We start from the raw sequence: 26184 nt of genomic DNA, 5'->3' as shown, positions 1-26184 counted from the left end.
CTCTTTTTTTTTTTTTTTTTAAGCCAGCCTTGGTGTAAACTTTATTTATTTATTTTTTTAATTTAATTTTTTTTTTTTTTGTTGATCATTCTTGGGTGTTTCTCGCAGAGGCGGATTTGGCAGGGTCATAGGACAATAGTGGAGGGAAGGTCAGCAGATAAACAAGTGAACAAAGGTCTCTGGTTTTCCTAGGCAGAGGACCCTGCGGCCTTCGCGGTGTTTGTGTCCCTGGGTACTTGAGATTAGGGAGTGGTGATGACTCTTAACGAGCATGCAGCCTTCAAGCATCTGTTTAACAAAGCACATCTTGCACCGCCCTTAATCCATTTAACCCTGAGTGGACACAGCACATGTTTCAGAGAGCACAGGGTTGGGGGCAAGGTCATAGATCAACAGCATCCCAAGGCAGAAGAATCTTTCTTAGTACAGAACAAAAATGGAGTCTCCTATGTCTACTTCTTTCTACACAGACACAGCAACAATCTGATTTCTCTATCTTTTCCCCACATTTCCCCCTTTTCTATTCCACAAAACCGCCATCATCATCATGGCCCGTTCTCGATGAGCTGTTGGGTACACCTCCCAGACGGAGTGGTGGCCGGGCAGAGGGGCTCCTCACTTCCCAGCAGGGGCGGCTGGGCAGAGGCGCCCCCCACCTCCTGGACGGGGCGATGGCCGGGCGGAGGCGCCCCCCCCCTCCCTCCCTGACGGGGCAGCTGGCCAGGCGGGGGCTGCCCCCCACCTCCCTCCGGGATGGGGCGGCTGGCCGGGCGGGGGCTGCCCCCCACCTCCCTCTGGGACGGGGCGGCTGGCCGGGCGGGGGCTGCCCCCCACCTCCCTCCCGGACGGGGAGGCTGGCCGGGCGGGGGCTGCCCCCCACCTCCCTCCCGGACGGGGAGGCTGGCCGGGCAGGGGGTGCCCCCCACCTCCCTCCCGGATGGGGAGGCTGGCCGGGCGGGGGCTGCCCCCCACCTCCCTCCCGGACGGGGCGTCTGCCGGGCGGAGACGCTCCTCACTTCCCAGATGGGGCGGCTGCCGGGCGGAGGGGCTCCTCACTTCACAGACGGGGCAGCTGCTGGGCAGAGGGGCTCCTCACTTCTCAGACGGGGCAGCTGCCGGGTGGAGGGGCTCCTCACTTCTCAGACGGGGCAGCTGCCAGGCGGAGGGTCTCCTCACTTCTCAGACGGGGCGGCTGGGCAGAGACGCTCCTCACCTCACAGACAGAGTCGTGGCCGGGCAGAGGCGCTCCTCACATCCCAGACGGGGCATCTGGGCAGAGGTGCTCTCCACATCTCAGACGATGGGCGGCCGGGCAGAGATGCTCCTCGCTTCCTAGACAGGATGGCAGCCGGGAAGAGGCGCTCCTCACTTCCCAGACTGGGCAGCCGGGCAGAGGGGCTCCTCACATCCCAGACCATGGGCGGCCAGGCAGAGACGCTCCTCACTTCCCAGACGGGGTGGCGGCCGGGCAGAGGCTGCAATCTCGGCACTTTGGGAGGCCAAGGCAGGCGGCTGGGAGGTGGAGGTTGTAGCTAGCCGAGATCATGCCACTGCACTCCAGCCTGGGCAACATTGAGCACTGAGTGAACGAGACTCCGTCTGCAATCCCGGCACCTCGGGAGGCCGAGGCTGGCAGATCACTCGCGGTTAGGAGCTGGAGACCAGCCCGGCCAACACAGCGAAACCCCGTCTTCACCAAAAAAATACGAAAACCAGTCAGGCGTGGCGGTGTGCGCCTGCAATCGCAGGCACTCGGCAGGCTGAGGCAGGAGAATCAGGCAGGGAGGTTGCAGTGAACCGAGATGGCAGCAGTACAGTCCAGCTTCGGCTCGGCATTAGAGGGAGACCGTGGGGAGAGGGAGAGGGAGAGGGAGACTGTGGGGAGAGGGAGAGGGACCCTCTTCTCTACTACTTATATGACATCAGCACTGCATTAAAAAATATTTTTTTCTGTTAATAGCCAGGATCCAGTTGTTGTAGAACAGGTGACCTCCCAAAGTATGACGTCTTTCAGAAGTAACATATACTGTTTTTGTCCTACTTTTTTGTTATTAAGAATATGTATGTTATTTAAAATATAGGAATTCTTTTTAAAAACACGATACCATTATCACACTTGCCAATGTGATCATGGAGGGAAAGGGCAGCAGTGCTGGTGCAAGTCCTGGAATCCGAAGACCATAGAATCTGGAGTTCTGACAGCAAGAATTACTCTTGCCTCCTCTTTTTGTTCCATCTGGGCCCCAGCTTATTGAATGCTGCCCACCCACATTGAGAGTGAAACTTCCCCTATCAGTCTACTAACTCAAATGCCAGTCTCTTCAGGAAATACCCTCACAGGCACTGGGACAGCCCAGTCATTCTAATCAAATGCCTGACCACCTGGGTTTTCCTTTCAGCAGAAGAGGGACGAGCTCAGTGCTGTCTGAACCACTGAGGATAATTAATGCTTTCACCAGCTATCTGGGTATCCCTTAATCCAGTCAGGTTGACACCTGGAATCAACTATTACAAGGTCCACACATTGCGATTGATTGATTGATGTGAACTCAAAGTCTCCTTTTTAATTTATGGTCTCTTAATCTCACCATCTTTGTCTTTTTTATGCACTTTATTGTTGGAGAAACTGGGTTCACGGAGGTTCTCATAATCTGAATTTTGCTTTTTTTTTTTTTTTTTTTTGAGATGGGATCTCACTCTGTCACCCAGGCTGGAGTGCAGTGGTGTGATCTTGGCTCACTGCAACCTCTGCCTCCTGGGCTCAAGCAATCCTCCCACCTCAGTCTCCTGGGTAGTTGGAATCACAGGCATGTACCACCATTCCTGGCTGAGTTGTTTTTTGTATTTTTGGTAGAGATGGGATTTCATCATGTTGCCCAGGCTGGTCTTGAACTCCTGAGCTCAAGCAGTCTTCTTGGATTGCTGGGTTTACAGGCATGAGCCACTGTGCCCGGCTGGATTTTACATTTTATCATGTCACTTGACATGTATATTGACCCTCTGTATTTCCTGTAAATTCAGAGTTGAAGCTGGAGGCTTTATCAGATTCATATGATTTGGGGGAATTGGGAACATGACTGCATCATATGTGATGGTTTTCTCTTCCATCAGAAAGGCACGTAGTGTCTGGCTGTCTCTTTCTGTTATGTTGACATCACCACTGAGGAACATTGTCTAAGTCTGTTATTTACTAGGATTTGTAAAATGGTGATAATCTATCACTCCTTCTTTAAGCTAGACCAGGGATCCCCAACCCTGGACCACTACCAGTCCGTGGCCCATTAGGAACTGGGTTGCACAGTAGGAGGTAGGCAGCAGGCAAGCAAGTGAAGCTTCATCTGTATTTACAGCTGCTCCTCATTGCTTGTATTACCACCCGAGCTCCACTTCCTGTCAGATCAGCAGCTGCATTTGATTCTCAAAGGAGCACAAACCCTGCTGTGAACTGTACATGCGAGTGATCTAGGTGCATGTTCCTTATGAGAATCTAATGCCTGATGATCTGTCACCATCTCCCATCATCCCCAGATGGGACCTCTAGTTGCAGGAAAACAAGCTCAGGCCTCCCACTGATTCTACATTATGGTGAGTTGTGTAATTATTTCATATTACAATATAATAATAATGGAAATAAAGTGCACAATAAATGTCATGCACTTGAATCATTCTGAAACCACTCCTTCTACTTCCTAGTCCATGGAAAAATTGTCTTCTGTGAAACTAGTCCCTGGTGCCAAAAAGTTTGGGAACAGCTGAGCTAGACTACATCTATTAAGAGAAACCTTCCTCTAATTTATTAATTGGTTAGATTACCCCATGATAAAATTTGTTTAAAAACAGTAAAATAAATGCTTGATTCTTTTCCTTTATCAGTTTTCAAAATAATGAGGTAGTTCATTATCATCCTTCAGTGATGACAATTTAGTTGTTTGGGTTTTTATTTCCATTTCCTGGATTTACAGATTGAAATCTGTGTGTGTTTGAATTCATTGTCTTATTGATAATTGATAATAATTGTACTGTCTTTGAACATTTGGAGCCTCTTCATGTTAGCTCTTGAGTAGTTTTTACAAGACTCTAGTCTCGTAAATATCTTTGATATTTGGTATGTTAAGATATTGCAGGCTTACCTTGTACCTTTTCTGCCCATTAGTTGGAATGAACCAGTTCTGTTTGCTATTGGTGGTATTTTTGAGAGTATTGTCTATGCACTCACTGATTTGGTCACTGTTTCTAGGCGTTGGAGATACACATCTCCAAGTAGACATCTTGGGGTGGATAGATATAGGATTAAAACAAAATTTTGTGTGTGTGTGTGTATGTATATTTATATGTATACATATTTATATGCATATTTATATACATACATACACACATAAACACACACATATAATGCATATATTGATATTCCAATTCAAATTCAGGACTATGGGATTTTACTAAACTACTTCTATCATATATCCGTCTTTCTCCTAGGCCAAACTTCCTGTTTTTTTCTGACACCAGGAATAATAGAATATGACTATTTTACTCATAGACACATAACAGTCTCAGAATAACAACACCAGCAGCGCTGCACCCAGTAATAGGGTTACCGAGAACAGTTTGGAGTTTTCCTGGTAGTTCTCTTTAGGGTTAACTGGAGATGCAGGGTTAAATTGCTGTGTTGAAAAGTTACACAGGATAGTGTGATTATGCTACCAAATGGATACACGTTTAGGTTCATTTCTGTATTTTTAGGGATTGCTTTTCTTGTTAAATTTGATTTTGTCATATACATACACAGTTTATTTTCATGGTTTTAAAGTCAAGTCCTAGTTTCCTTGTCATCACCTGTATATTTATGTGTAAAATAGTCATTGTATGTGATCTGTTTTATTTTTTGTTTTAGTATACTTTTGGCCTTTAGTTTGTGGTTTTGTTTTTGTTTTCTTTAGTCCTCTCTTTCTTAGTTATTTTCTATTGATTCCCCATCATGTACATTATTGAAATTAGTTGTGACCTTCTCTTTGCCTTCCCCCTCAGCATCTGATGTATATCCTTTAAAATTTTTATTAAAAACTGACCTTTATTTTGAGGTGATTGTAGATTGACATGCAGTTGTAAAATATAACACAGAGAGATCCTGTTTATCCTTTCTCCAGTTTCCCCAGTGGTAACATCTTGCAAGATGCTCGTACAGTATTTATGTTCATCCAAGTCATTGCTTGTATCAGCAGTTTGTTTCTTTTAATTGCTATATGGTGTTCCATGGTATGGATGTACCACAGTTTAAGCGTGAAGGATACCTGGGTTGTTTCCAGGTTGTAGCTATTAAGAATAAAGCTGTTGTAAACATTTGCGTACAGGTGTGTGTGTGTGTGTGTGTGTGTGTAGATGAGTTTTCATTTATCTCGTATAAATGTCCAATGTGTAGTTGCTGGGTCCTGTGGTTGTTACATGTGTACTTTAAGAAATGGCCAAAGGTGCTGTCATTTTACATTCCCACAAGCAATGTATGAAAACTCCCCATACTCACCAGCATTTGAAAGTATCACAATTTTAAATTTTAGATGTATAATAAGATTTCATGGTGGTTTTAATTTGCATTTCCCTAATGGCTAATAGTATTGAACATCTTTTCATGTGCTTATTTGCCATGTGTATATCCTCTTCCATGAAATATTTTTTCATTTCTTTTGCCCATTTTCTAGTTCCATTGGTTGGTTGGTTACCTGTTGAGCTTTGAGAGGTTTTTTGTTTTTGTTTTTTAATTCTAGATACTAGTCCTTTCTTGGATATGTGGTTGCAAATTTTTTTTTTTTAGTCTCTAGCTTCTCTTTTTATCTTCTTTACATGGGTGTTCAAAGAGCAAAATAGTTTTTTATTTTGATGAGGTCTAGTTTACCAACTATTTCTGTTATGGATCATGCTTTTACGGTCAAGTTTAAGAACTCTTTGCCTAGCCCCAGATCCCAAAGAATTATCTCCTATGGTTTTTCCTAAAAGTTTATAGTTTCACATTTATTTTGAATTAAATTTTTTTTAAGGTGTGAGGCTTAAGTCAGGGTTAATATTTTTGTCTGTCAATATCTATCTGGTCCAGCACTGTTTGCTGAAAAGTCTATTGATGTCCTCCATTTAATTGCTTTTGCACCTTTGTAAAAAATCAGTTGGATATATTTGTGTAGGCTTATTTTGAGTTCTCTGTTCTTTTCAATGTGTATATTCTTCCACTGATATCACACAATGTTTATTACTGTAGCTATGTAATATATCTTGAAATTGGCTAGATTGATTCCTTCCACTTTGTTTTTCATTTTTAGAATTGTTTTAACTATTCTACTTACTTTGCCTTTCCGTATAAATTTTAGAATAATTCTTTCTGTATCTGCAAAATATATTGCTGGGATTTTGATAGGAATTGCATTAAACCTGTATATCAGTATGAGGAGAATCAACATCTTTACCAAGTTGAGTCTACCAATCTATGAACACAATATGCCCCTCCATTTTTTCTCTTTTTTAAACTAGAAACAGGATCTTGCTCTGTCACTGAGGCTGGAGTGCAGTGGTGTAATCATAGTTCACTGCAGCCTTGAACTCCTGGACACAAGCGGTCCTCCTGCCTCAGCCTCCCAAGTAACTAGGACAATAAACACTTGCCTCCATACCTGGCTAATTTTTAAATTTTCTGTAGAAGCTGAGTCTTGCTATGTATGGTCTTGACCTCCTGGGCTCAAGCAGTCCTCCCTCCTTGGCCTCCCAAAGCACTGGGATTACTTGAGCCATCATCCAGCATTGTTTGTTTGTTTTGAGGCAGGGTCTATCTCTGTCGCTGTGGCTGGAGTGCAGTGGCACAGTCTCCACTTACTGCAGCCTCCGTCTCCCGAGCTCAAGAGATCCTGCTACCTCACCCTCCCCAGTAGCTGAGACTACAGGCATATACCACGATGCCCAGCTAAATTTTTTTTTGCTTTTTTTTGTAGAGATGAGGTTTTGCCATTTTGCCCAGGCTAATCTCAAATTCCTGGGCTCAAGCAATCCACCTGCCTCGGCCTCCCGAAGTGCTGGGATTACAGATGTGAGCCACCACAGCCGGCTGTTGTTTGTATTTTTAATTTCAGTGTCTATGTGTTCATTGCTAGTATATAGAAATACAATTGATTTTTATGTTGTATTCTGTGACCTTGTTGAACTCACTTAATAGATCTGGAAAGTTTTTGGTATATTCCTTGGAATTTTTAAATCATCTTTTCTGCAAATAATTGATTGTTTTCTTTATTTTATTTTTTATTTTGAGATGGAGTCTCCCTCTGTCGCCAGGCTGGAGTGCAGTGGCACGATCTCGGCTCACTGCAACTTCCGCCTCCTGGGTTCAAGCGATTCCTCTGCCTCAGCCTCCCGAGTAGCTGGGACTACAGGCGTGCACCACCACGCCCAGCTAATTGTGTTTTTAGTTGAGATGGGGTTTCACTATGTTGACCAGATGGTCTTGATCTCTTGACCTCGTGATCCGCCCTCCTCAGCCTCCCAAAGTGCTGGGATTACAGGAGTGAGCCACAGCACCTGGCTGGGATTATTTTCTTTCTTTTGCATCTATATGCCTTTTACTTTATTTTCTTGCCTTATTTTACTGGCTGGAACTTCTTATACTATGTTGAATAATAGTGGTGAGAGTGGACACCATTTTCTTGTTCTCAATCTAGGGAAACATAGTATTCAGACTTTTCACCACTAGAATGTTAACTCTAGGCTTTTATTTTTCTGAGTGTTTTTACTATAAATGGATGTTGAATTTTGTCATTTTTTTCTGCATTGAATAATATAATCATTGATTTGTCTTCATTAGTCTGTTAGTATGGTTTATATTGATTGATTTTCAAATACAGAACCAGCCTTGTATCACTAGAATGAAGCCTGCTAGTATAGTGACTTCTAGTTGGTAACATTTTGATAAGGATTTTTGTATCTGCAGTCATTGAGAATATTGGCCTGCAGTTTCTTTTTCTTCTTTTTTTTTTAATGCTGTCTTTTCTGGTTTTGTTATTCAGGTAATTTTGTAATTAGCTTCATAAAGTGAATTGAGAAGTGTACCCATCTGTTTTTTGTAGAGATTATATAAAATTGGTGTTAGTTCTTCTTTAGGCATTTGGAAGAATTCTCTAGTTAAACCATCCAAACCCTGAAGGGAAGTTTTAAAATTACAAATATAATCATCTTAATAGTTAACAGCGTTATTCAAATTAGGTATTTCATATTGAGTGAGGTGTGATAGTTCTTGCTTTTTGAGTCATTGGTCCATTTCATCTAAATTGTCAAATTTGTGTGTGTAGAGTTGTTTGTAGTTTTCCCTTGTTCTTTTGATGTCTGCAAAGTCTGTAGTGATAGTACCTTTTTCATTTCTAATATTATAACTCTGCATTTTCTCTTTTTTTTTTTTGGCCAGTCTGCTGATTTTTTTTTTTTTTTTGAAAGAACTAGCTTTTCATTAATTTTCTCTACTTTTTTGTTTTCAATTTCATTGATTTCTGTTTATTCCTTCTGCTTGTTTTGGGTTTGTTTTGCTTTTTATGTTGTAGGGTGTCGAAGCTGGGAGTTTTGATTATTGATTTGAGACTTTCTCTCTTAATGTTTGCATTAGGTGCTTTAAATTTCTCTCTCAGCACTGCTTTAACCTCTTTTCTGCTCTACTTCAGCATCTGATGTGATGCAATTTCCTTTTCTCACCAGTTAATAGTTAATAAGGCAATCAATACACTTAGTTGTTTTTTTGTTTTTATTCTTCTTGAGATGGAGTCTTGTTCTGTCACCCAGGCTGGAGTGCAGTGACGTGATCTCAGTTCACTGCAGCCTCCACCTCCCAGGTTCAAGCAATTCTCTGCCTCAGCCTCCGGGAATAGCTGGGATTACAGGTGCACGCCACCACACCCGGCTATTTTTTGTATTTTTAGTAGAGATGAGGCTTCACCCTGTTGGCCAGGCTGGTCTTGAACTCCTGGCCTCAAATGCTCCACCCGCCTCAGTTTCCCAAATTGCTGGGATTACAGGCAAGAGCCACTGCACCTGGCCCACTTACTCAGTATTTCATATGCATGTTTTGTCTTCCTCTTCAATTTTGTGTCTACATTGTCAGGGCATGTAGCAGTTAAATACTATATTTTTTCCCTTATAACAGTGGTCCCCAACCTTTATGGCACCAGGGGCCAGTTTTGTGGAAGACAGTTTTTCCATGAATGGCGGGTCGGGGAGGATGGTTTCGGGTTGAAACTGTTGCACCACAGATCATCAGGCATTAGTTAGATTCTCAAAAGGAGCACACAACCTAGATCCCTCACGTGCTCAGTTCACAACAAGGTTTGTGTTTCTATGAGAATCTAATGCCAACCGTGATCTGACAGGAAATGGAGCTGAGGCCATAATGCTCACCTCCTGCTGCTGTGCAGCCTGGCTCCTAACAGGCTATATGGACTGGCACCAGTTCACGGCCCAGGGTTTGGGCCTACCTTATAAGGACTATTTAATCTTAGTTCTACAGGTAAATAAATTCATTGCTCACGGTCACCTTTTATCAGTGTCTCTCCAGTTATTTTGGTTGTGTGGTGACCATTCTCTATTAGATTCTTCAGAAAGTGCTCATGTATAAACAGTAGTCCTTGAGTTGTGTTTATAACAGTTGTTTTGCCACTTGTATACTTTAAATTTAGTGGTTCTGACTGGATATAAAGTCCTTGATTCACATTTTCAATATTTTTTGCCTAATGTCCAGATGCAATTTTCTCTTCTTTTCTTTTTGGAAGTCCGTTAGTTTCACTTGTATATTTCTCAGTGTTGGTTTTTCTGGATGGATTCCCCAGGTACTTGGGTGTACTTTCAGTATTTCAGTTCAAGTCTTCTAATTTCAGGAAGTTTTTTTTTATTTATAGTTTTAAGTATTTGCTCTATTTCATTGCTTCGGTTTTCTTATTTGAAGAGTCTTTATTATATGAATTTAAAATCTAAGTGCCTTTATTGTCACTTCCTTCTGATAATTTTCTTTTTTTTTTTTTTTTTTTTTTTAGACAGAGTCTCGCTCTGTCACCCAGGCTGGAGTGCAATGGCGCAATCTCGGCTCACCGCAAGCTCCACCTCCCGGGTTCATGCCATTCTCCTGCCTCAGCCTCCCGAGTAGCTGGGACTACAGGCGCCCGCCACCACGCCTGGCTAATTTTTGTGTTTTTAGTAGATGGGGTTTCACTGTGTTAGCCAGGATGGTCTCGATCTCCTGACCTCATGATCCGCCCACCTCGGCCTCCCAAAGTGCTGGGATTACAGGCGTAAGCCACCGTGCCCAGCCCTTCTGATAATTTTCACCTTCATTTCTGATTACAGTTTTTTTCTTTACATAGTCTGTTTCTCTTAAGCATTATCTGTTGTTTACTGGCTCTTAAGATTGCTCTTGGCTAGGTTCCTTTCTGAAATAATTTTTTGCTTTATTTCTAATTTTTTTTTGATTGCTAGGACCTCATTTCTGAGTTTTTCTAATTCTGATTGATAATGTTATTTCACATTTTCTATCATTTTCTAGGATAGTTTTTATCACTTTTGTGTATATGTCTTTTCAGTAGGCTTTCAATAGCAACACTCTGTTTCCTATTCTCTCATTTCTTACAGCATGGGCTTCAACGCCAATCCTTTCCTGTCCATTTTTTGATAGATTTTCCTGAACTTTTAAGAGCAAGAAGTGGGTCAGGGTAGCCTTTCTAGTTTCACCACTCAAGATCTTTTTCTTCTGTTGTTTGTTACAAGATGATTTTTTTTTTAAGGGGGTGGCATTGGCATCCTATTTTCTGAGGTCTGGCTCTGTTCATTGTAGGACATTGTCCAGGAAGAGGATTTTAGTTCTTTGATTTTGTGTCTAGCTCCATCATACTTAACAATGTTGATGTGTGCAAAAGATCCCTTCCATTTGCAACTGTTCTCAAGTTGCCTTTCCAAAGTCTCTAGTCATTCATGATTTGGGAGTTCTCTTGTTCTCAGGGTCTTCAATCGCCCCATAACTTCTGCCCTTCCATTTTCTTCTGCATATATGCATATGAATCCTGTAGCTGGTGATTTAACCAGACCCTGCTTGTATTTGAGAATTCGTTAGAATACTTTGTCTCCCAACCTTGTAGGTGTTGTTTGTTTGCTTGTTTTGGGGACAGGGTCTCTATCACCCAGGCTGGAGTGTAGTGGTATGATCATGGCTCACTGCAGCCTTGACCTCCTGGGCTTAAGCCATCTTCCTGCCTCAGCCTCCTGAAGAGCTGGGACCACAGGTGCACGCCACCACACCTGGCTAATTTTTAATTTTTTTGTAGAGATAGGTCTCACTGTGTTGCACAGGCTGGTCTCAAATTTCTGGGCTCAAGCAATCCTCCCGCCTCGGCCTCCCAAAGTTCTGGGATTACAAGCATGAGCCACTGTGCCTGGCCCTCTTGTAGATTTTGTCTGTGGAGTTTAAGTTTGGCTATTCTGATGACATTTTTTGTGTGGGGCAGGGGATGCCAAGAGATGAAAAAAATCATTGACACATTTTATTCAAGAGAAAGATGACACAGATTTTGCATTTTAAAAAGAACCCCCCCGGCTGCATTGTGGAAAATTGATTCAGTGCATGGAAGGAGACTAGTTAGGCTATTTTAGTAGTCCAGATTAGATGATGGTGGCTTACTCTTAGATAGTGGCCGTGGAGCTGGGAGGTTTGAATCCTGTTCTGGTTGACTTGTTTGATTTCAGAGGATTGAAAGTGAGTAGACAGGGATAGTCTTCCAGGATTGGTCTCTTGAAACTATTTGGATGGTTGTACAGTTTCCTAACATTAGGAGTATTGACAGGAGAGGAGATGTGGGGGATCTTTTTGGTGAGGGTGTTAGGAAGGGAACCAGTATATTAGTTTTAAGCATACTGAGTTTGAAGCCTTTAAACCATCTCTCTTCCAGCCCTTAACACACATATGCACATATTTTAATTCTTTTGGGAGCTTTTTTCTGTCCCTCTGATTATACCTCCTCTTGATACAGATCTTAACATTTACTTTCCTATCTCAAGCTTAACACTTTTTTTTTTTGAGACAGAATCTCACTCTGTTGCCCAGGCTGGAATGCAGTGGCCCACTCGTGGCTCACTGCAACCTCCGCCTCCCAGGTTCAAGCAATTCTTGTGCCTCAGCCTACTGAGTAGCTGGGATTACAGGCGTGCGCCACCGTGCCCGGCTAATTTTGATATTTTTAGTAGAGATGGGGTTTCACCATGTTGGCCAGGCTGGTCTTGAACTCCTGACCTCAGGTGATCTGCCTGCCTTGGCCTCCCAAAGTTCTGGGATTACAGGCATGAGCCACTGTGCCCAGCCAGCTTAACACATTTTTATCACTCATTATTACTCTCATTTCCACTAGACCAGGTGCTGGCAAACCTTTTTTTTTTTCCAAGGCAGGGTTTCACTCTGTTACCTAGGCTGAAATGCAGTGGCACCATCATGGCTCCTTGCACCCTTGACTTCCTGTGCTTAAGCAATCCTCCATCTCAGCTCCCCCAAGTAGCTGGAACTGTAGGTGCACACATGAGCACAATGATATACTACCTCTACAAAAAATGAAAAATCAGCTGAGCATGGCTGTGCTCAAGTGATCCTCCCGCCTCGACCTCCGAAAGTGTTGGGATTACAGGCGTGAGCCACTGCACCTAGTCTGCTAACTTTTCCTTAAAAGGACAAATAGTAAATATTTTAGCATTTGAGGGCAAAGAGGCAAAAATAAGAGCATGATGTAGGTACTTAATATCATTTATAATGTAACCACTTAAAAAATGTAAAAACCATTCCTGTTGGGACCTACAGAAACAGATAGCCTGCCAGATTTGATACACAGGTTATAGTTTGCCGATCCCTGTGCTAGACTGTGAATTCTGTACTTGCTTCCCGGTTGGCAAATGTATTGCCCAATGTATTTTAAATGTATTGAGTAAATTTTTGTTGAATGTTTGAATGACTTATAGATTAGGAGCTTAAGAGACAGAGTGGACTAAAAATAGATACTTGGGAGTGGTCATGAAGCAGTAATTGCAGACATGAGGGTAGATGAGATCACTTGGGAAGAATATAAGGGAGAATATAAGGGAGTCCATCTTTTTCTGTAATTTAAACAAAGAGCATAGTAAGTCATGACTAACTCAGAGGTACTTAGGTATGGTAGTCAGTACCTCCTCTTCTTAACTGACCTAAGTGAGTTTGGCCATTTACATTTATATGATTCTTTCGGGTGAATAAGTGGTCTTTAATTATTAGAGATAGGTGAGGGTAACAGATACTTTCGCCTTTGAAGTTTTGCTACTAGTGAGTTATATACACAAATCTTAGAATTATGCTGCATATATAAATATGTATTAGTAAGCAGTCACAAAAGTCATATGGTTCGTTTCATGGGTATAGTACTTTTAGACTGGAGATTACCACCTTGTAAGAAAACTTCAACCCTAAGCAGATACCACAATGTTCTGACTAGGATTAGGTGATACAGTTCTCTAAGAAGGGATGGAACACAGGATCAAGGGGGTTTCTAGACACAGAAACTTCTCTGAAGTTGTGCTGTAGGGCCTGCCGGATTCTTAGACCCCAAACGAGTAAGAATTGAGGTGCCTGTATTTCTAGTCAATTCGTATATCTTGAATAACTGTTCTACTTTAGCAGTAAAAATCTATTTCCAACTTTCCTTATGCAGAGTATCAAACCAGTGTCTATAAATTGAGATGTTCATATTCGAAGCACTTACTACCTGGGAGCTAACTCCTGTTTAGGGGTGTTTAAAACATTAAATTAATCACCTCTTAAGTGTGGTTTCCTAATTTAGTGTGGTTCTTCAGAATTTAACTCACTAATTCTGTCTATACCGAAATATCTTAGTGTGAATTAAGATGATAGAGCAGAAAATCATATTTTGGAGCAGATATGCTGCCTGGATCTTTTTGTTATGCATCATCTTTTAATAATTCATAAATAGTTAAGTATTGCAAATATTGCAATGAAAATATTTTTCTTTTCAGTTATAGGAAAAATTGAAGTAAATATTCATTTAGGTAAAATTTTTAACAGTGGTAGAGTTCTAATCTTCCAGTGAATAAAGATAGCTTATAGAGTTGTCAAATAACACTTCATTAATGTTGGTATTTGAAGATTGTTCAACATTTGTCATTTTTATGAACTTATGCGTAAGACATTCTCTGTATTAATAGTACTAAAGTCACAATATAGAAACATACTAAATATAGAATTAAATTCAAGGTTCTTTCTAGTGTCGAACCTTATCAGGGAGGGATAATAGTTTTTATCTGTATATAATTCCATCACATGAAATGAATATGACTAATTTGAATTTTGTTTGGCAGTTTTGTTTATATTTAATATGTATCTGTATTTAAGTTTAAGTTTATATCTAGATTATTTCAGTATAGTTAGCAAACTTTATAATTTGGATTTTATGAGATTTTTTTTTCTTAAGAAGATCACTGTGGTTTAAGAAAGAGATATCACAAGAATTATTAAATAAAATATAGCACACTGAACCTGGCAGTATATTAAAATAATAATATACCATGACCATATAGCCTTTATTCCAATAATATAAAGATGTAACCATGCTTATATGTGTAATAAAAGAATCCATTATATCAGTATGTTAGAGGGGAGATATATATTGTTTCAGTGTTTCCCCATAAGGCATGCCTGATAGATCCTCTTAAACTCAGAAGGATACCTTACCTTTTGATACAAAACATCTATCTCAAACTTATTTTTATTTTCATGTTTTTAAGGCCATGGCAATGAATTTACTTTTTAAAAATATGAATCATTAGAGATATAATTCATTGATTGCAGACATCAGAAACCATCCCTGGCTGACTTAAGCAAAACCGTAATTCATTGGAAGAATGTAAGGTAGTTCATAAGATGAGTAGAGAAATGGAAGAACTGGGAATTGAGCAAGTCAAGGATATAGGCATTATTTACTACCTTGTCCAAAATTCTTCCTTTGGAATTTAATGTGCCTTTTTTTCCCTTTCTCCTTAAGATTCAGAGTTATAGAGGAGATAATTCTGATAGTGTAGTTGAGTCTTGTGACCTACTTAAGCTAGGAGAGAGTGAGCCACTTTAGGTCTCATTAAGACTACAGGATGGGAAGGATGTAATTCCCCAAAGATGACTGGGTACAGTTAGGGCAGGGAAATGGGTCCTAGGCAGCCAAGTCCCACCTTCCACAAAATTAACCAACAGATATCCAGTAAATACAGAATTTGGCTTTTTAACTAATTGTAGCTCATCATTTAAAGTATAAGATGTATCAGTCATTGAGATTATAAATTTCTTATTTATTTATTTTTTGAGACAGAGTCTCGCTCTGTCACTCAAGCTAAAGTGCAGTGGCATGATCTCAGCTCACTTCAACCTCCGTCTCCCAGGTTCAAGCGATTCTTGAGCGTCAGCCTCCAGGAGTAGCTGGGAGTACAGGGGCGTGCTACTGCACCCAGCTAATTTTGGTATTTTTAGTAGAGATGGGGTTTTGCCATGTTGGCCAGGCTGATCTCGAACTCCTGGCCCCAAGTGATCCTCCAGCCTTCTAAAGTGCTGGGATTACAGGTGTGAGCCACTGCACCCAGCCAATATTAAATGACTTCTAACTCAAATACCTGAGTTTTTTTTTTTTCTTCTTCTTCTTTTTTTTGAGATGCAGTCTCGCTCTGTCGCCCAGGCCTGGAGTGCACTGGCGCCACCTCGGCTTGCTGCATCCCCCCGCCTCCCGGGTTCAAGCAGTTCTCCTGCCTCAGTCTCCCATGTAGCTGAGATTACAGGTGCCTGCCACCAAGCCCGGCTAATTTTTTTGTATTTTTAGTAGAGACTAGGTTTCGCCATGTTGGCCAAGCTGGTTTTGAACTCCTGACCTCAAGTGATCTGCCCGCCTCGGCCTCCCAAAGTGCTAGGATTATAGGCATGAGCCACTGCACCCAGCTGAGATCTTTATATACTAGCAGTATCCGTATTTTGATACATTTGTAATCTTTGTTTTTCTTTTCTAGACAATGCGAAGACATAGAAATGAAGTGACAGTGGAACTGCGGAAGGTAAGGTTGATTTACATTTAAAGAAAAGTAATTAGATTTTTCTGATGTTAAAATTCTGTGTATCTTGAATAATGAAAATACTGTGGCAAATTAGTGGTCATCCCTAAAACCACACATCACTGGATACTTTATCATGGTACTTATTCATAATAGCTTTCATTTACTGAGAGGGTACTAGGCCCTGTGTGAAGCACTTTACCATCACTGAAATTCTCATAACATCTGATGAAGTTAGATACATTTTCTTTGACATCCTCTTTCTGTGGGCTTCCTCTCCCTTTGCTTATGTAAAAGTTACACATCCTCGTTAAAGATACTTTACAGAAATAAAGAAAAGTAGAAAAACCTTGTGTTTTCCCAACTGAAAGCAACTGCTATTAAAATTTATTGTATTTTCTTCCATTATTTTTGGAGGATTTTAGAGTTACCTTCATCAGATTGTGTTTTCTTTTTTCTCTTTCTTTTTTTGAGACAGCGTTTCACTCTGTCCAGGTTGGAGTGAAGTGGTGTGATCTTGGCTCACTGCAGCCTTGACCTCCCGGGCTCAAGTGATCCTCCCACCTCAGCTGGCTGAGTAGCTATGAATACAGGCACACCACCACACCCAGCTGTGAATACAGGCACACCACCACACCCAGCTAATTTTTGTTTATTTTTTGTAGAGACTAGGTCTCACTATGTTGCCCAGGCTGGCCTTGAATTCCTGGACTCAAACAATCGTCCTTCTGTTGGGATTACGGGCGTGAGCTGCCATGCCTGGCCCAAATTGTGTTTTCATGTGAACACATTTTATTTGAAACAAATACTTAAATTGCTAATCCAGAAAATAATAGTGAATTCTCTTTCTTTACACGTATCTTTTTTTTTTTTTTTTGATGCAGAGTCTCGCTCTGTCGCCCAAGCTGGAGTGCAGTACTGTGATCTCGGCTCACTGCAACCTCCGCCTCCCGGGTTCATGCCATTCTTCTGCCTCAGCCTCCCAAGTAGCTGGGACTACAGGCGTCCACCACCTCGTCCGGCTAATTTTTTGTATTTTTAGTAGAGATGGGGTTTCACCGTGTTAGCCAGGATGGTCTCGATCTCCTGACCTCGTGATCTGCCCGCCTCAGCCTCCCAAAGTGCTGGGATTACAGGCGTGAGCCACCGTGCCCGGCCTATACATATATCTTTTAAAAAATAAATTTAAAACTTATTTCAGATCTTTGGTGTTTGTCTTAGGTTAGACTTTTCCTCATGTAATTCACTCCTAAAACTCCTTCCTATATTGAATTACCATCTTGGGTTGGGTGCGGTGGCTCATGCCGTCATTCCAGCACTTTGGGAGGCCAAGGTGGACAGATCACCTCAGGTCAAGAGTTCGAGACCAGCCTGGCCAACATGGTGAAACCCTGTCTACTAAAAATACAAAAATTAGTTGGGTGTGGTGGCATGCACCTGTAGTTCCAGCTACTCGGGAGGCTGAGGCTGGAGAATTGCTTGAACCCTGGAGGCAGGAGCTGCAGTGAGCCAGGGTCACGCCACTACACTCCAGCCTAGGTGACAGAGCGAGACTCTGTCTCAAAAAAAAAAAAAAAAAATTACCGTCTTGAAACTTTTCAGTTATAGGGAGAAGGAAGGAGGTCTTGATTCTGAAAGTACACATTCTCTTAGAGTCACTAGAAATAGACTTGTGCATTTATTATTTAAGAATTATTTTAAATACACACTTTGTTTCATACACGGGCTAGGTAGCTCTTCAAATCTGTAGTTTTACAACAATATTGCCAGAAGCTCATTTTAACTACATTCATAAGGTCTTCATCAGAAATGCATTTAGTTATTCAACCAAGCATTACCATTTGAGCAATTGTCTCATGGAGGTGAACACTAGATAAATAATCACATAACCAAATATATCCTTACAAATTGTGGATGATGCTATGGAGGAAAAATAGCCATGAAAGTTAACAGAGTGAGGTTTTTTTTAAAATTGGGCATTCAAAGGTGACTTGTCTGAAGAAATAACATTTAAGCTGAAACCTGAAGGATAAATTGGAATTAGCTTATTTTTTCTAAGTGTTTAAATAACCATATTTTGAATTTTTGCAAATCAATGTCATGCTCATTGGTGTAGTATATAGTTCCTGACATCCATTCTCCTGTACCCTTTCCCCACCCCCTTTTTAAAAGTAAATTTTGAAAATACTTGCTAAGAGTTGTAGTATATATTTACTAAATTTCAAAAAATTCACCTAAGGTCAAGAGTTCGAGACCAGCCTGGCCAACATGGTGAATCCCTGTCTCTACTAAAAATACAAAAATTAGTTGGGTGTGGTGGCGCGCGCCTGTAGTTCCAGCTACTCACAACATAGAATATTTTCTATGTAATTAGTCCAGTAGCTCCAAAATTAGGAAATTAACAAGGAAGATCATTTTTTTGTTTCAATCATCAATGGATTAACAACTAATGATAGAATTATTTTATGTCTATTATCTATTAATCATCAATCATTTTGTATATTAATAAACATTAGCATAATAAACATTAACATAAGCATAAAAATACTTGCTAATTCCCATTCCCTGTCAACTCCTTTATGGACACAACAATACTTTGGTAATCATATTTGCAAGTTCTTTCAGATCTTTGGGTCATTTAGACCAGAGAAATGAGCTAAGCCTTAGCTTAATAAAGTAAGGTGTTTTTTCCAGTCTTAACACTTTAAACTTTTTTTCTTTTTCACATTTTGTTGACATACACCATACATACAAAAAGTCCACACGTCGTAAGTATCCAGCTTGATGAATATTTGTAATGTGAACACATTTGTGTAACCACCAGCTCCTGGATCAAAAAAGAGAATACCCCAGGGCCTCTTTCTAGGTATTGGTTATCCCCAAAGGTAACCATTATTCTGATTTCTAACAGATTATTTTGCATATTTAGAACTCTATATAGGTAGAATAGTGTGCGTCCTTTTTTGTCTGGATTTTCATCCACCAAATGAAGATTACTTTCTTTAATAGATGCAATAGAAGTAAAATTGGAATTAAGTAATTAGTAATTATTGCCATCTGTTAACATTACACCATCTGCCACCAGATACGGGCCCTTACTTTTCCTTAACTTTTCACGCTTGCAATTCAACTTTAAAACTTTTGTATTAGTTCAGAAGCCTCCTCTTGTTTAATCATTTTAGCCCTTCTAATGTGCTTATAAATCTAAGCTACTAATTTATATATTATATTTGGTTACTTGATCCTCCTCCTGTTGTTGTGCTGCCTTCTCTAGTTTATAGAACTAAAAATTCTTGCATGTCACAGCATATCTTTTTAAATATTCACCTTAGTTGCCTTATTGACCCCTTTCTTTTTTTTTTTTTTTTGGCTAACATTATTTCCTTTCCAGTTACTAAGGTTCGATTTCTGAAAATACTTGTAGTAGGACCAAAAATGAAATTAACTAAAGAAATCTCAAGCAATTTCTTATTTCAAATTTAAGAATTCCCCAAGTAAGCAGTAGAAAGCAAACTTTTCCTGAAACAACGCCTGAAGTTTATTCAGACAAAACTTAATTGATTTTGATGTGATTTTACAGAGATGTGGAGAGCTCTTCAAGAGAAAATTCTTCCACTCTTTATGGTCAGAGTATCTGTCCCTGATTCCAGGCCTTGCTCTCTCTATTGCTCCATTGAGGAGAGAATCACATTGTTTTTATTTAGTGACATTGAGATTCTTGAAAACAAAAGAGAGCTAGTCCCCAGAGTTTCACTGAGAAATTGAACTAGTGGATATCATCTGTCAATTGTAACTCACTTTACTCCATGGGATTTTGCTTTGAATATTTCATTTTCCCTTAGATTGTAAGCTTCTAAAGTGCAGATAATAACCACATTCACTATCCATCTACATCCCTCCACCCCAGCCTCCCAAATAACTCCTAAGTCTCTTTCTTAGCCCATCTCAAATTGCCTAATCACATTGTGGCTATGTAGTCGATTAAGTGCTGATATTCATGAATTAAATTTAATTATGATCTCTAAAAATATGCACTTATATTTAAGTCATGTATTGAAGTTTTAAGACAAATACTTCAGATATAGGCCGTGCTACTCAAAAGTCCTGATCTGTGACAAGTTAGGGAGCTTGTGCCAAAATGTAAAAGAAGGCACTGCTTCCTTCAAGAGAGTCTTTCTGACAGAAGTAAATTGAAAGATATCCCATGTTCACGGATTTGGAAGAATTAGTATTATTAAAATATCAGTACTACCCAAAGTGATGTACAGATTCAGTGCAATCTCTATCAAACCTCTAATGTCATTTTTCACAGAAATAGAAAAAAAAAAAACTAAAATTTATATGAAACCACAGAAGACCCCAAATAGCCAAAGCAATCTTAAAAGAATGAACCCAGAAGCATCACACTACCTGATATGAAAATCTACTGCAAAGCCATAATAATCAAAACAGCATGATAGAGACATAAAAACACACACACAGAACAGTGGAACAGAAAAGTTTGCTTTCTACGGCTTACTTGGGGAATGCTTAAATTTGAAATAAGAAATTACTTGAGATTTCTTTAGTTAATTTCATTTTTGGTCCTACTACAAGTATTTTCAGAAATCGAACCATAGTAACTGGAAAGGAAATAATGTTATCCAGAAAAAAAGAAAGGGATGTCTAAGGCAACTAAGGTGAATATTTGAAAAGATACGCTCTGACACGCCAGAATTTATTTCACCAGAAATAAATCCACAAATTTGTAGTTGGTTGATTTTTGACAAAGGTGCCAAGAACATGCAACAGGAAAGGACAGTCTTTTCAATAAATGGTCTTGGAAAAACTGGCTATCTACATGCAGACGAATGAGACCAGGCCCTTATTTCACACCATATACAAAAATCAACTCAAAATAGATTAAAATGCAAACATAAGATGTGAAACTGTAAAACTACTGGAAGAAAACACAGGGGAAAATCTCCATGATACTGGTCTGGGCAATGTTTTCCTGGATATGACCCCAAAAACACAGACAACAAAACAAAAATAGACAGATGCAATTATATCAAATTTAAAAGGTTCTGCACAGCAAAAGAGACTATTAATAAAGAGAGAACCTATAGAAAATATTTGCAAACCATACATCTGATAAGGGGTTAATATTATATAATGAACTCAATAGCAAGAAAACTAACAATTAAAAAATGGACAAGGATTGGGCACGGTGGCTCACGCCTATAGTCCCAGCACTTTGGGAGGCCGAGGCGGGCGGATCACAAGGTCAGGAAATCGAGACCATCCTGGGTAACACGGGTGAAACCCCATCTCTACCAAAAATACAAAAAATTAGCTGGGCGTGGTGGCATTTGCCTGTAGTCCCAGCTACTCGGGAGGCTGAGGCAGGAGATTGGCGTGAACCTGGGAGGTGGAGTTTGCGGTGAGCCGAGATCACGCCACTGCACTCCAGCCTGGGTGACAGAACAAGACTCCATCTCAAAAAAAAAAAAGGGGGCAAAAGAGCAGAATAAACATTCTCAAAACATAGAACTGGCTAATAGGTATACTAAAAATTGTTCAACATTACTAATCAGAGAAATAAAATTAAAACTACTGTGAGATATCATCTTACACCTGTTAGAATAACCATTATCAAAAAGATGAAAGATAACGCATGTTGGTGAGGATGTGGAGAAAAGGAAACTCTTGTACACTCTTGGTCAGAATGTAAATTAGTATAGACATTATAGAAAGCAGTATGGGGAAGTTCCTAAAAATAGAACTACCATGTGATCAAGCAATCCCACTACTGTGTATATATCCAAAGGAAAAATGAAGCCAGTATGTTGAAGAGATACCTGCACTCCCATGTTTATTGCATCACAATACCCGAGATAAGGAATCAGCCCAAATGTCCACCAGTAGACAAACAGAAAAAGAAAATGTGGTATGTATACATAGTGGAATACTTTTAGCCTTAAAAGAAAGACACCCTCTCTTTTGCAACAACATGGATGAACTTGGAGGACATTACATTACCAGAAATAAGCCAGGCAAACAAGGCAAGTATCACATGCTCTCACTTATGCATGGAGTCTAAAAAAGCTAGACTCATGTAGGATGGTGGTTACCAGGGGCTGGGGCCAGGGGTGGGGGGTACAGGGATTTGGGGAGATATTGATTCAAAGTATAAAAACTTTCAGTTAGATAGGAGGGATAAGTTCAAGACCTTTACTGTAGAACATGGTATATTGGTCAGTTTTCACGTTGCTGATAAAGACATACCTGAAACTGGGCAATTTACAAAAGAAAGAGGTTTATTGGACTCACACTTCCATGTGGCTGGGGAGGTCTCACAATCATGGCAGAAGGTGAAAGGCACATCCCATATGACAGCAGACAAGAGAGCTTGTGCAGGCAAACTTGTTTTTAAAGCCATCAGATCTTGTGACACTCATTCACTATCATGAGAACAGCGCAGGAAAGACCCACCCCCATAATTTAATCACCTCCCACGGCACACGGGAATTGTGGGAGTTACAATTCAAGATGAGATTTGGGTGGGAATACAGCCAAACCATATCACATGGTTATGAACTATAGTTAATAACAATGTGTTATATTCTTGAAAAATCACTGACAGTAGATTTTAAGTGTTTTCACCACACACACAAAAATGAAATGTAAGGTAATGCATGTGTTAATTTTTTTTTTTTTTTTTTCTGAGATGGGGTCTCATTCTGTCACCCAAGTTGGAGTGCAGTGGCACAATCTTGGCTCGCTGCAACTTCTGCCTCCCAGGCTCAAGCAATTCTCCTACCCTCCTGGGTAGCTGGGACCACAGGTGCTCACCAGTTTGCTCAGCTAATTTTTTGTATTTTTGGTAGATACGGGGTTTCGCCATGTTGCCCAGGCTGGTCTTGAACTTCTGAGCTCAAGCAATCTGCCCGCCTCAGCCTCCCAAAGTTCTGGGATTACAGGCATGAGCCACCGCACTCAGCTGTGTTTATTAACTCATAGCTGTTATTCCACAGCTTATACATATTTCAGATCATCATGTTTTACTCAATACATATATAGAATTTTTGTCAACTTTTTAAAAATAATACGTTTAAAGCAGGTCTTTCTGTCTAAATAAAGAGCTGAACTAAACAGTGTGCTTAGTTTCACAGTTGATTTACATTCTGGCACAAGCTCACCTCCCCACCTTTTTTTGTTACTTTAGAGGCTTATCACCCTGAAGGTAAAAGCTCCTTATCTTGTAGCAGAACTGTAACAAACAGTTTGAGAATTATTAACTAGTGTAAGGATCACACTTCAAATAACAGATACTGATCCGTCAAAATTGAGGATGACAGATGACATCTGTTTATTAATAGGTACTGTTTACCTGGCCTCTGACTCCTTTCGTGTGAATTGTTTTTTCTTTTACCTCCTTGCTCTCTTTCTTCCCAATTTAGAGAGGCTTTTATGCATCAACACTTAAACACACATCTGTACCTCTTTTTTTTATCACATTGTAGACAGAGTTATATAGGAATTAAGTAACTTGCATAGTCACAAGCTAATAAATGGCAGAGCTCTTACCATTATGCTATAATGCCTCTCAAAATACATGTGTGTTGGTTGAATAATGCTTCGTGGGTTGAGAATGAGCCCAAAACCTGTTACTTATATTTTCAACTTTTGGCACATTATATTAAATTTGACCTAATCTTTTCTTGATGATTGGTCAGTCAGGCCATAGGCCCTTATTTTCATTAGATTTGGAGGTGAGGCAAGTTTAAGATCCTACATAAAGAAAAAATCCATCCAAGTGCCCCACTTGCTTGATAAGATCCAGTACTTGTTTAGTTAATTGTTTGAAAGATCTTTTAAAAAATACTCTAAATTCCCCCATATTAATAAGCCAAAAAAGAAAAATATGATCATATCAGTTACTCATTTCTGATAAAAGGAATAGAAAGGAATTGCCTCATCTTGATAAAGAGCACCACAAAAACCTCACAGCTAACGTCACGCTTAATGGTGAAAGACTAAATGCTTTCCCCTGAGATTCAGAAGCAAGGTGAGGATGTCCATCATAACTGCTCTTATTCAGTATAATGCTGGAAGTTCTAGCCAGTGCCATATAAGGCAAGAAAAAGAAATGAAAGGTATGTAGTTTGTAAAGGAAGAACTAAAACTGTCCGTATTTGCAGATAATGTGATTATCTATGTAGAACATCCCAAGGAATCTATCAGAAAGCTCCTGGAACTAACAGGTTAGTTTAGCAAGGTCACAGAATAAAGAAATCAGTCGCATTTATATATGCTGAACATGCAGAAACCAAAATTAAAAACAATACAATTTTTAGACAATTCAAAGAAAATAAAATACTTCAATATATATTAACAAACATGTACAGGATTTATACAGTGAATATTACAAAATACTGGTGAAAGACATGAAACAAGACTTAAGTAAATGGAGAGATGTATACTGTGTTCATGGATTGGAAGCCTCAACGTAATAATGACATTGATTCTCCCTAAATTGATCTGTTGGTTTAATGCATTTGCTATTGAAATTCAACCAAGATATTTTGTGGACATAGATAGACATTTAAAAATGTGTATGGAAAGACACAGTCTCTAGAATAGCTAAAACAATCTTGACAAGAAAAAAGGGGAAATTACTTCACGCAATATGAAAGCTTATAGTATATAGCTATAGTAATCAATACTGTGTGTTATTGGTAGAAGGAAAGACATAGACCATGGAACAGAAAATATAACCCAGAAATACACCTGCACAAATACCTCCAGCTGATTTTTAGCAGTTACAAAACCAATTCAATGGAGGGAAGGACAGCTTTTTCAAAAATGTTGAGCCTAAACTTCACACCTTATGCAAAAATACAAAATGGATTATAGAATTAAATGTAAAGCACAAAGCTATAAAAGTTTTAGGAAAAAACATAGAGAATTTTCTGGATCTGGAGACAAAGAGCTATATTTGACCACAAAAGCCTAATCCATAAAAGAAACAATTGATAAATTGGACCTGATTAAATTAAAAAATTTTGCTGTGTGAGAGCCCATATGAAAAGATAGAAAAGACAAGTTAGATATTGGAAGAAAATATGTTAAACCACGTATTCAGTAAAAGACTAGTATCCAGCACATATAATGAACTCTCAAAACTCAGCAGTAAGAGCCAGGTGCAGTGGCATAATACCTGTATTCCCAGCTACTCAGGAGGCTGAGGCAAAAACAACTCTTGAGCCCGGGAGTTGGATGCTGCAGTATGCTATGATGTTGCCTATGGACAGTCACTGCACTCTAGCCTGGGCAACATAGTGAGACCCCTGGCTCTTACACACACACACACACACACACACACACACACACACACAAATAGTAAGAAAAACCAAAACAGTCTAATTTAAAAAGATGTGAAGAGTCATTTCATTGAAAGGAGGACATACAGATATTAAATAAGCACATGAAAAGATGTTCAGCATCGTTAGCTATTAGGGAAATAGAGATTAAAGCCACAACTACACATCTATCAGAACAGCTAAAATAAACAATAGTGACAACACCAAATGCTGGCGAAGATGTGGAGAAACTGATCACTCATGTTAGTGGTGGAAATGTAAAATGGTACAGTCACTCCGGAAAACAGTTTGTCAGTTTTTTGTCTAAACATGCAACCTCTGTATAACCCAGTGCTTACAATCCTGGACATTGATCTCAGAGAAAGGAAGATTTGTATTCATATGAAATCTGTACATGCATGTCTATATAGCAACTTTATTTTTTAATAGCCAAAACTTAGAAACAACACAGATGGCCTTTAATGGGTAAATAGACATACTGTAATATGTCTACAGTATATCTATATGATGAAATACTATTTGGCAATAAAAATGAACAATTATATAAGCAACAATTGTTGATACAAGCAACAATTTATATAAATCTCCAGACAATTATACTGAGCCTATAATTCTGTCATAAAAAGGTTATATACCATATGATCCCATTTATATAAAATTTTTGAAATGATAAAATTTTAGAAATGGAAGACAGGTTAGTAGTTGCCAA

The 26184-nt window shown here is 39.7% G+C and overlaps 1 protein-coding gene across 1 annotated transcript in view; it reads left to right on the top strand.

The window, feature by feature from the left end:
* The window catches only part of KPNA3 (karyopherin subunit alpha 3), a 96901-nt gene that overhangs the window by 33201 nt on the left and 37516 nt on the right, over positions 1-26184 (top strand). The window contains exon 2 of the mRNA XM_003809814.6: positions 16069-16113. Within this exon, the coding sequence (XP_003809862.1) occupies positions 16069-16113 (45 nt within the window). The remainder of the gene's footprint in view (positions 1-16068; positions 16114-26184) is intronic.

The sequence above is a fragment of the Pan paniscus genome, chromosome 14 (genome assembly GCF_029289425.2).
Source record: "Pan paniscus chromosome 14, NHGRI_mPanPan1-v2.0_pri, whole genome shotgun sequence".
In the NCBI taxonomy this organism is placed as follows: domain Eukaryota; kingdom Metazoa; phylum Chordata; class Mammalia; order Primates; family Hominidae; genus Pan; species Pan paniscus.
This window is presented reverse-complemented; position numbering and strand designations above follow the sequence as displayed.